General features: G+C 40.8%; 1 protein-coding gene across 4 annotated transcripts in view; it reads left to right on the top strand.

The window, feature by feature from the left end:
* Positions 1 to 222: 222 nt before the first annotated feature.
* Positions 223 to 11,498, top strand: part of TSPAN12 (tetraspanin 12) — a 71,116-nt gene continuing 59,840 nt past the window's right edge. The window contains exons 1-3 of one of the 4 annotated variants that reach the window (XM_054563839.1): positions 223 to 318; positions 563 to 734; positions 1,654 to 1,786. In XM_054563839.1, coding sequence (XP_054419814.1) covers positions 1,721 to 1,786 — 66 coding nt within the window. In that variant the 5' untranslated portion in view covers positions 223 to 318; positions 563 to 734; positions 1,654 to 1,720. Of the gene's footprint in view, positions 735 to 1,216; positions 1,505 to 1,653; positions 1,787 to 11,498 lie in introns of those variants that run through there. The other 3 variants (XM_054563840.1, XM_054563841.1, XM_054563842.1) reach the window with 3 other exon arrangements.

Raw genomic sequence — 11,498 nt, 5'->3', positions numbered from 1 at the left:
TTTCTTTCTTTTTTTTTTTTTAAATCGGGGAGGGGTACAAAAGCAATAAAAAGGATCATAGGGCACCAAGTTAGTAACAAATCACCGGAGGTGGTTCCCGAAAGGTTGTGAAAACTGGTTTCTCATTGCAGGAATTGGGTTGCTCCACTCCTTCACCCCCCTTCTGAAACACAAATATTTTCATATAATAAAAGCCTGTTTCCCTGTGGTTATAACCAAGCCTCTCCTACTCCGGCACAACCATTTTAAAGGGGGTTACTTTGCGGACTTCCCCAAAGTCCCTATATTTTCTTTCTTTCTGAACGGTATCTTGTAGAGGTGAGGCGAACCTTCAGGGGCTCAAGCCCGGTGACGGGACAAGAAACACCCACTAGGATCCGACCCCGGCAGCCAGCAGCCCGAGCATGCGCTGAGAGTTTGTGCAGCTAGCCCTGGCTGCCGTCGCTGCCTCGTCCGGACTTGGCGAGGGCTTGGGAGGGACAGCGGCGCTGGGAGGTGGCTTAGCAGAGACTTTCCAGCAACTGCTGCCCAGGACTCTTTTTTTTTTTTTCCTTTTTCCCAGGAGGCGGCGGCGACGGCGGCGGTGGGGGGAGAGGAAGAGAAGGAAGCGTCTCCAGTTTGAACCAATGCAGCCCTTCGGTTCTGCGGGAGGAGCGTCCCAGCTCTGATGAACCCCCTCCGTGCGTCCCCGACAGTTCTCCGGCGGGAGTGGAGAGCGGGGCCGAGCGCGGACGGTGAGTGGACGCATGTCTCCCGTCTTTCCTGCCCGCTGTCCCACCAGCCCGCCGGCGGCTGCCCCTGGGCGCTGTGTGCTAAACTACTTAGAAGTTGCCTTTGCAGCTCCCTGCCACCGGCGCTTCCCCCCGCGCCCTGCCGGGGGCGCGCGGACGCGGTGGCGGGGCGGGTGACCGCGCTCGCGCTCGGCTTTGTGCTCCTCCAGCGGCTGGGAGCGCGGGGTCGCGGCAGCGGCAGGGGCCGGGGGAGGGGACGTGAATGACTAACCCGGTGCCGGCACAGCTGCACCGGCCCTAATTCCCCTGCGCCCCTCCCTGTCCCGGTCCCCGCCCCAGGCTAATCCATCATTCCGGGGCGAAACATCATTTCTCACGTTCTCCCAAAGAAACTCTAGTCGCCGGGCGGAATCCCAACTCAGCGCTGCGCCCCCTTCAGTGCCCCGCGTTCACACTCGAGCTGTTGGATGGGATGGGGGATGCAGAATTGGGAGGCTCAGGAATTACCCTAATGAGAAGGACACTCGCACCCTCGGACTTTCTGGCGGCGCCTCTGATGTCTCCAGGGGGTAATTTGGTTTAGAGCAGAGAGGTCCCCGAGGAGAGGCGTGGATTGCGGGAGGTTTTAAAGAGTGAGATCAGAATGCAGAAGACACCGCTGCATGTCCCCGGAGGACAGGAGTTTACTGTGCGCCTTCATTCATCCCGGGAGTCAATCTTCTCTATTCTCAGCAGGTGTTATCTGAAGCCGGTTTGGAACTTTGGGGGTTTAGGTTACTATTATAACTTTAACAAATGACTTTCGATGAAAAGTTCTCTCAAATGAACTAGACTCCGGACCCAGTTGAGGGTGGCAGAGGAGGGATGGGCTAAGGGTGCAAAGAACGTTGGTAAGTCCCCTGTTCTCCCCGGTCCCCTGCAGATCGCTGCTTTGCCCGTGAGGGTAGGATGTGGTGAAAGAATGGGGCTTCTCTCTTCCGGGGGTCACAATGGCCAGAGAAGATTCTGTCAAGTGCCTGCGCTGCCTGCTCTACGCCCTGAATCTCCTCTTCTGGGTGAGTCAAAGTTCTGCTGCACCAGCAGGTGGGGACGGCTGGACGGGGTTTCCTACAAGCCACTACAGAATGCACCACAGGGCATGGCTAGGCATTAATTAATTACATGGGATCACACCCTCTGTTTTTTTAGAGAAGTAAATTTTGACCTTAAAATGTCTTTGATCTAGCTCAAGTTCCATTTGAAAAAAGAAATCCACCCCTGGATACCAGTGGCAGTAAAATTAGACTTGAAGTTAATCTGGGGATATAAATAAATGCACGTGCTTGTGCTTGTAGATAAGAAAATTATGACATACTTCTTAGGAACTGCTTGTTTTCAGGAATTTCAGATAACTGCTCAAGCCATAAATTGTTTCCCTACGTCATCCTAGCCTATAAAACTTGGCTGTGGCAAGCAGTCTTACTGTGTTTGAAAGACTGTAGATTTTTCTAGAAGATTCCAATCAGCCTGAAAAGGTGCTTTTCATGGAACTTTCTAAATTGGCAAAGTTTTAAGGAATTTTGTGTATGCTTTTGGAAAATCTCATAACCGTTTAAGGAAATAAAATACATTAAATTTAACAAGCTCATAGAAATCTTTATGCCCAATGAGCTAGTGACTTTTTATGCTTTACACCTAGGCATAAATTTTCATTAAGTGTTATTAATAATCACATTATTATTTATAAAACTTTTGAGGAGAATATAAAAATTAAAACTTTGTTGCTTTAGGAAGCTGTCATTCTTAAGCAAGTAATTTTTTTTGACAATTTTGTATTCTATTAATAACATTCAAAATTTTCTGTTAAAATTATAATGTGTCATTTATTTATTTGGCTGACTGGTTGGCATTGATCAGCCTTTTTTGTAGGGTTATTACATGTGGCCTTCAGAGGATGTCATTTTGGTGGAACTACTCCTTATGCTTGGCTCCATTTTAAGGTGACAAAATTAAGCCTTACTTCAGTGAGTAATCTGAAAGAAAGTTAAACTGGCGACTTTCTTTTCTCTCAACATGAAAATTTAAGCACTGAGTAGTTAAATTCACCACTTGAAAATGTAAAATCACTAATTGATCTTATTGTGGTTTTTAATTCTAAAAGTGTAGAGTTTTAAATGGGTCATTAAGTTTTTGACATTTTTTAAAAATGTTAATTATCATTCCTGTTTGCTAGTTTTTCATTTTTCTACTCTATGTAGAAAAAATTTTTAATTTTAAACTAAGGGTATTTATTTATTTTTAAAGATTTTATTTACTTATTTTTAGAGAGAGGGGAAGGGAGGGAGAAAGAGAGAGAGAAACATCAGTGTGTGGTTGGCCCCTGTGCGCCCCCTACTGGGGTCCTGGCCCGCAACCCAGGCAAGTGCCCTGACTGGGAATCACCTGGAGACCCTTTGGTTTGCAAGCCAGTGCTCAATCCCCTGAACCACACCAGCCAGGGCTAAGCTAAAGGAATTTAAACATGACCCGGTTGAACTTCCTTACTTTGTGGATGAGAAAACTAAGTGTCGGTTTCTGACTAGCCAGAAGTCAAATAGCATAAAGATGGCAGTGCCAGGAGCAGACATGGCTTTCATTCCTCCCAGGAGTGTCCAGCCTGCAGCCCAGGGTGGCTAAGAATGGGACCCAACACAAAATTGTAAATTTAGTTAAAATCATTTTTTTTGCTCATCAGTTTTCATTAGTGTTTGTGTATTTAATGGGTGGCCCAAGACAACTCTTCTTTTTCCAGTGTGGCCCAGAGACACCAAAAGGTTGGTCATCCCTGCTAGACGTGCCTTTACGTTGATGACTGTGGTATTCTGAACCTTAGAATTACTAAGATTTTTGTTGTTGTTGTTGTTGCTGTTGAACAAAGAATAATGCTGTGTAAATTTTCTTTCTTTTTTAATTTAATATTTATTGTATTGTTTTTCCATTACCAACCATTTAGTCCCCTTGTACTCCCTTCCCCCAGCAGTTACCACACTGTTGTCCATGTCCATGAGGCCTTTTTCCTTTTTGCTCAATCTCTTCACCCGCTAACCCCCACCCCCAGCTGTCATCTGGAAATTTTCTTATTAATTTGCATTATGCGGGGGAAAAACCCAAATCATTTAACAAAAATATTGCTCTCCTGAGTAATGAAGTTTGCTTGAAAACACCTATTCCTTAAACTTCTCCAGAATTCTTTGTGTCCTCAAAGAATGTGAAATGTTATTTCTTTTTTTTATCCTGTACTTCAACTTTCTCATTTTGTGTATGTTCTGATTATTGGGATTGCTTTCCCTTTACTCCATCCCTCCTGTTCTCCCAATGCCACCTTCTCTCCAACAAAATAATCCATGTGAGCTGTCTACTTTGGATCCTTCTGTGTTTTTCTTTATATCATACAAAGATATATTTACTCATACCTGTCCATTATTTCCATTCATGTACATTCAGGTGTACATTCATGATATTTTTTATTCAATTGTTTTTTTCATTTGAATTAGAATTGCAGGAGTGGAATTGCCGTCAGAGGATATGTAACAACAGCGAAATAGCTAACGTTTATATAAGTTCGCTTATGTTTGCCAGGCACATTTATGCCTCAGTTTCTTAGTCTGTAAAATAGGAATGATAGTTTCTGTTTTTTGAGTTATTGTGAGGATTATAGTTACATATGTAAAGGGCTTGAACTGTGGCATTAAGTACTCTCTACGTAGCAGTAGTAGTAATATTTGCAGCTGTTACTTATAGTACCACTATGGTAATGATCTATAAGTAGATCACCAGGAGGTGAATTGTTAAGTCAAAGGAATCCTTGTCGTAATATTGGTGGTAATTATTATTGTTGTGATTAATACTGCTACTAACATTACCACTATTACATTCCTATGTCCCAGCAATCCTGGGAATGTAGCTCCTAGAAGAAAGAGCACCACTGTACCCAATTATATGTACACAAATATTTGTTGCCATCTTGTTGGTGTTATGACAGTTTAATTTTTGACTATCTGAAAGGTTTAAAGCAGTGATTCTCAGCCTTTTTCACCTCATGGTGCACATAAACTAATTACAAAAATCCTGTGGCATAACAAAAAATATACTCTATTTTTTTTGCCGATCTGACACAAAAGAGGTATAATTTTGATTCATTCACACGATATGACTATTGTTGTGTTGGCTGCTGTCATATTTTTATTTGACAGTCTAAGGGAAAAGAGGTCAGTGCTTCTGACTACATTGTCAGGTATTGCATTTTAAAAATGCTTGCGGCACACTGGTTCAAAATCGCTGGCTTAAAGTGTTACCTCACTGTTACTTTATTTTTTATTTTCTCCCTACTTGTGAGCACAGCATCATTGTATATATACATATATATTTATATATGTATCACTTTGTTTCATAATTCATGTTTATTAGATATTTTCATATTTAAATTTAGGTTTGCACTATTGTTTGTTGATTTCATTTATGTTATCTGTTGCTGCATAAGAAACAAATTTTACTATGTTGTTTTTAATAGAATTTTTCTCTAGAATTTTATGCATTCTTTTATGTTCTTCTGTTCTTTTAAAGCACCTGCCTTTCTTGTTTGGTTAAAGGTTTCTTTTTCCATACTGACTTTAAGATTGTTGCATACAATTAAAAATATATGTGGGAGTTTTGTTGGAATTGTATGAAACGTATAGGCTAGCTTTGAGGAAATTGGCATTATTCTCTCAATGTTTAAGCAATGTTTGCTGATCCTTGATTTCCTACCACTGCTGAATCAGAGGCAGTTTTCTGCATCGTGCCAGGCACATGCCTGGCCATCCGTAACATACTCTTTGTAGTGTAACAGCCCTGGGAGATGGGTATTTTTTTCCCCCCACCAAGGGAAGTTACTCAGAGAAGTTCAGTAACTTGCTAGTAAGTAACAGAACAGGGATGCAAAGTCCAATTTTTTTCCCCAAGCGTGGGTAGAGTTATACTGGACACAGTGCATAATTTATTTGCAGCAAAGAAGTAAGTATCATCAGGAGGAAGGGATAAGCTGTCCACAACCCACTCCAACTCCTCTATAATAGAGAGCTTCTCAGACCCCTGTGTGTGGACAAATCACCTGGGCCTCGTGTGGGTTAAAATGCAGGTTGTGATTCAGTATGTGTGGGTCTGGGCCTGAGCGTCTGCATTTCTGACAAGCTCCTCTGTGAGGATGATGCTGTTGGTCTCGGTGCCTCATCTTGAGGAGCAAGGCTCCTGTCCTTTCTTTTCGTTCTTACTGGAATTAGAAGAAGAACAAACCAGTGTGGCATACGAATCCCATTTCTTAAACCAGACTTCACATTCTGAGTATGGATTGGGCGATTGTTCTTGCCTCTAGCTTTGCAAGATTGAAAAGCCTGTTTTCACTACCCCTGAGATCAAGAACTGTAGTCTTTCGCTCTTCACTCAGCGTTTTAAATAGACTTTTTTCTGGCCTGTGTCTGCTATGCTCATACCCTCTCCTGTTCTCTACCTCACAAGGATTTTAGAGAAAAGAAAAATCTTAATTGGGAAAATACTGAGGACATACACAGTTTTTGTCTTGCTGTTCTGAGAATTGAAAGATCACAGAGTGTATTTTCTTAAGTAAAATACATATACCTTGAGTATTTAATTTTTTGAGGTGTGAAGCACAGACATGTCTAAGAGGGGACAATCCACAGCACGTTCGGGACCACAGGTGTCCTGCATTCTCCTCATTGCTATATGTTCGGGCACCTTGATTTGCTACCTGTTGGGTGACTCTCCCTCATTACAAACAAGCATGATCCCCGTACAGCTGTGGTGGGTTTCGACTATAGATAGTGGACCTTCTAGTGTTGCCCTAGTGTGTGGTGGATTTGTCACGGGAAATGGCACATGGGACACTGTACACGTGAGGAAACTGCCCCTAGAACTCTTTTGAGACCATGATTCACATTTAGGCCAAGATGGAGCAAAGAACTGGGTTATCCTTACTTTAAATTTATCCCAGTTTTACAGTTTTACTATTTAGATGGCATATTATTTAAATAAATGAAAGCTTTCCTCCATTTTAAAGACAACTTCTGTGGATTTATGAGTGCCAATGATAATTTTCTGCTGATACAAATATGTATAAATATGATTCTGTTTGGAAATTTCTGAAATTGGTGAGCACAACATTCATCAAATATGTTTATTATTTTCTAAAAGTATATCACATTTGTATTTTTAAGCTGACATTTCTCTTTAGTAGATAAGAATCATTGTTTTTCGCTTACCAATTACTAAAGATAGTAGCAATAGAGAGGAACTACCCTGATATGATATAAAAAGAAACATACTATAAAAGAAAGCCTAAAAAGGGGACAGGAAATCTAGTTCAGGCTTTTGGAATATATGCAAGGTAGAAGAAACAGGAACAGTGTTCTGTTTCTTTTTCGTCAGCTCTCTGTAGTGAGCCTCCTGTGTTTGACCCACGCAGACCCTAAAGGGATTCTTGGAAAGTGGACGTTGGCATTCCCACAGCATTTACGTAGTCATATTCAAGTGCTACTTTCTAACAGATGCGCCCAACTTTCCACGATGACAGGCTTCCAGTTTTCTTTAACTCTTCCTGAGGAATAGTGGAGAACCCTCCAACAAATGTTAGTGCTTTTTTTTTTTTTTTTTTTTAAAAAAAAACAACTTTAAATAAACTTTAGTCTCAGGAGTGAAGCTGATACATTTCTTTTTTTATAGTGTGGCTCACAGGGCAAAGATGGGCAAACTACGTGCCTAAGGAATGCCTTTTGAGGAGAAGAGCAAGGAGGATTATGTGGAGCACACCTCTGCTGCAGCAGCCCCTCAGTAATTTGTTGCCTCTGAGAATAAGCACAATCTGAGCCGCTGGGGAAGTGAAAGTGGATGTTACTCTCATTGGTCTGCACAGAAACTGCGCTGCAGCATGAGGCATTTTACCCTTCTTTTACCTGCAATCCCTAAAGGGTGATCAGATAACTTGTCATGGAAACCAGGACAAGTTTGAGAGTAAAGGGAAGGGGATGTTGCTACAAATAATTATGCCAGAACAGCAGAGTTTTAAAGCCTGGTCAGAGCAGGATGTATGGTCTCCCTGTCTATAGGGCAGCATGATGACCTATAAAAATTAGTGAGAGCAGCTCCAGGGTGGTATTGACTTATTCGACTCCAATTAATAGGTGTTGATGGTTAAATGATACCTAGAAGCAATCTCCAGAACTCATTTCGGCCATCATTTCAGTGCCTGTCTTCCCACAGCATCCTCAAATAGTGTTACTTTACCTGTTTGCTTTCTTTCTGTTGCTCAGGTCCTGGTAGAAGGGAAACTGGTTAGGTACCAACTGACCAATAGGCAGAGGGGAGCAGGCATGAAACAGACATGTTACTGGGAAGTACCGGCATTGGGCTGTGAGCCTGCACATAATCAAGAGTTAATTTACCTTTACATTTCAATAAATAACAATTTGAATTTTTTTTTTAAGAAAAAAGAGAATTTAAAAAGAACCCAGTCCATTTTTTCCATTTTTTAAGATGAGCAGAGTTTGGGAACACTTGTATTGTTGCTTTTCCAAGTTCTCTGCAGAGACAGAACTGTAACTAAGTCCTGTCTCTTTTGCATTCTGCTCTTTCTAACAATCTGACATAAAGGGATAATTTCAAGTAGGTGGTTTTAGACATCTGTTTGCCTTGAACAGAAATAATTGGTGTCACTGTCACCTTGTATGAGACTATATATTATGTATGGCAGACAGTGGAAGGATTTAAAAATCTGTTTTTTGACTATGACCTTACTATTGGTGGAAACTGTAGATAATTTCGGGATGTAAATACACATAAAATTCTGATTTAGAAAACAACTTGATTCATTACTTGTTTTTACATAATTAGATTCAAGCAGAACCAGAATATACCCCCTACACTGAAAATTTCATCCTTATAAATATTTGTTGAGAGCTAGCATTTTCTAAATGTTTTACAAGACAGAATGTGGCATATGTCCTACCAAAAAGTATATTAAATATATCTCTTTGAAGTAATATTTGTGTTATTTACTAAATATTTCCTTGAAATACAAATAATACTTTGCAATGTAGGAGAAAATATAAGGAGCTATAAGCCTAGTTACATATGGTAACTACAATGTTCCTAATAATTTAATCACCATGAATGAGAGTTGAAGAATTATTTTAACTTGGAAAATTAGTAGAAAATACCATGACTAGTAAGAGTCCTGAATTACTTGCATAATTTGTTCTAGATTTAATACATCAGGATTGGTTACCAAGGTGACCTCATCTCATTTTAGCTTAGTTTCTTGCTATAGCTTGCACTGTATTTGTTGCTACTGTTATTATTTTCTCAACCCTGGTAAATAAAATCACTTTTTGAGAATGAAAGTGTTCTCAGACATTTAATTGAATGGAAATTATGTCATAATAAAAACCAGTTTATTCTCAGTGTGCCTTATTTACTGTAAGATAAGGCTTTGGGTTGATATAATTTGTTTTGACTAATGTTCTGTGCATAGCTACGATGTTTGGGTAACTACTATGAAAAATACAGTATGGCCAAGTAGGGCACAAAGTTTGAAGTTTAAAGGACTTTTGAGAACACTTAAACCAGTTTTTGACCTGATATATAAATCTTTGATCTTGTAATTCAGCAAGCATCTCTCTACTGGAAAACTTCTAGTAATAGAAAGCTTCATTTACTTAAAGCATCTCATAATTTTTCTCAAGTTTTCTAATAGTGTATCTAGCAAGTTGAAATCATCTCCCTTTGCTTTTTCTCATTCATTCATTCATCTAATGTATTACATCTCATTGTGGGGCCTGGTACTCTGCTATTTGATGGGGCTGTGAGCAGTGGTCTGTGTCCTCTAGAGGAGTGAAGCAGGTGGGTGAAAAATAGGAAACAGGAGATAACTGTTCTGTGAAGTCTGTACATGAGCTCTGACTGGGGAGGGAGGGTGTTGGCAGAACATCTTCATACTCTAGCTGATATTTGAGCTGGTCTTTCAGGATAAAGTGGCTCTGCCCACGGGGATGGAGAGGCTGGGGCAAGGCAGCATTCCAGGTAGAGGGACCTGCATGGGCAAAGGCAATGGAGGCTTTGGGAGATGTGCTGGTGTGCCCTGGACACATGCCAGCGGGGTTTTTTGTCATTTGTATACAGCATGAGTGCGGGAAGGAGCTGGCAGGAAACAGGTTGAAGGGGTAAGTCAAAGGGTGCCTGAAAAGGGCCTTTGTGCCCTGCTGAAGACTTTAAACTTTATTTTCTAGGAGAGAGCTGGGCGAAGTGGACGTGAGAGTTGGGGAGGAGCCGCAGGGGGCAGCTGTTAGGGCTCTATAAGCAGAAGAACTTGATCTTTGTTTTATAAAGCTCATGAAAGGGTGAATTTGAGCTGCAGTCTGTGACCGGAAGAGTTCTATTATAAGATGACGGTAATTGCCTGGCCAGAGATTGAGGGCACGCACTGGCCAGAAGTGGCAGGAAAGGGGCAGGGATTCACCAGACCTGTTGCAGGACTTGAAAGTAATTAGATGTGGGACTGAGGAAGAGGGAGAGGTTCAGGCTGCCTGCCAAGTTGCCAGTTTTTGTGATTAAGTGTTGATTATACCATGTACTGAAATAGGAAAAATGGTGGGAGGGACACATAGGTTTCCAGAAGAGTGGACATGAGTTCAGTTTTACAGATGTCAAAATCGAGAACAGCCATGGAAGTCTAGTAGGTAGCTATGTCATCGTGGTTTTGCCCATTGTTAGGCTTTCAAATATATGAAGATTCCATTTCTGGACTGATTTTGCAGTTGCCTTGTCGCTTAAGCTGACAGAAAGATTAAGAGAAAACCCTGAGGTCAAAAGTGACTTGAGATAATAATAGATAATATACATAAGAATCCTACTCTGTTTTTCATCATATAAATCCTCTGTGAAGTTGGTCTTATTATAACATTTTATATGTGAGGACACCGAGTCTTAGGAAAGATTATATGATGACCCAAAGTCATATAGCTGAAAAGGAGCAGAACTGGCATTCGAACCAAGGCTTTTTGATTTGATGGCTTCCCATTGTCCTTACGGTCAAGTTCTTATGCCTTAAAATGACCTTTAATACTTTGATCCAGCTCCTGTCTGGCTTTCTATTCTCACTACGTGCCAACTTCCCTTCTTTGAACATATGATACCTTCCACCCTGGGACCTTTATTGTTCTTTCTGATTGGAATGTTCTTTTGAATCTTCCTTTCCCTAATGAATTTGATAATTATTCTTCAGATCTCAGCTCTCTTAGTGAAGTCCCTTTGACTCCATGGAATAGGTCAGTCACCCCAAAAGGAGTTCTTATAAAAACTTGTATTATTCCTCCCCAGTACTTACTACAGTTTGCAGTTACACATTTATTTCTCTAATGAGTTGATTAATGTGTATTTCTTCTTCACTTAGTAAATTTCACTGTAGAATACAGTTGGTGTCTGTTATTGTCCATCAGCGTATCTCCATCACATTGCATAGTCCCTGGCAAAGAGCAGCTGATCAGTATATATTTCTATGGATGGAAGAGTTTACTTCAAAACTCATGTTCTTAACCATTCTATCATACTAGAAATACTTTTGGAATATGCCATTCATAATAAATACACCTTTTTGTTACAAATGGAAGAACTGTGTGTCGTGACAACCACTGATAATATATTATACAAATGAAGACTATGATGTTTTTGATACCTTAGAGCTGTGATATTGAAAATTGGCTA

Source organism: Pteronotus mesoamericanus, unplaced genomic scaffold (genome assembly GCF_021234165.1).
Source record: "Pteronotus mesoamericanus isolate MK-2021 breed Mesoamerican mustached bat unplaced genomic scaffold, CSHL_Meso_final scaffold_85, whole genome shotgun sequence".
NCBI classification, from domain to species: Eukaryota; Metazoa; Chordata; class Mammalia; order Chiroptera; family Mormoopidae; genus Pteronotus; species Pteronotus mesoamericanus.
Note: the sequence above shows the minus strand (reverse complement) of the source record. Positions and strands in the feature narration are given on the sequence as shown.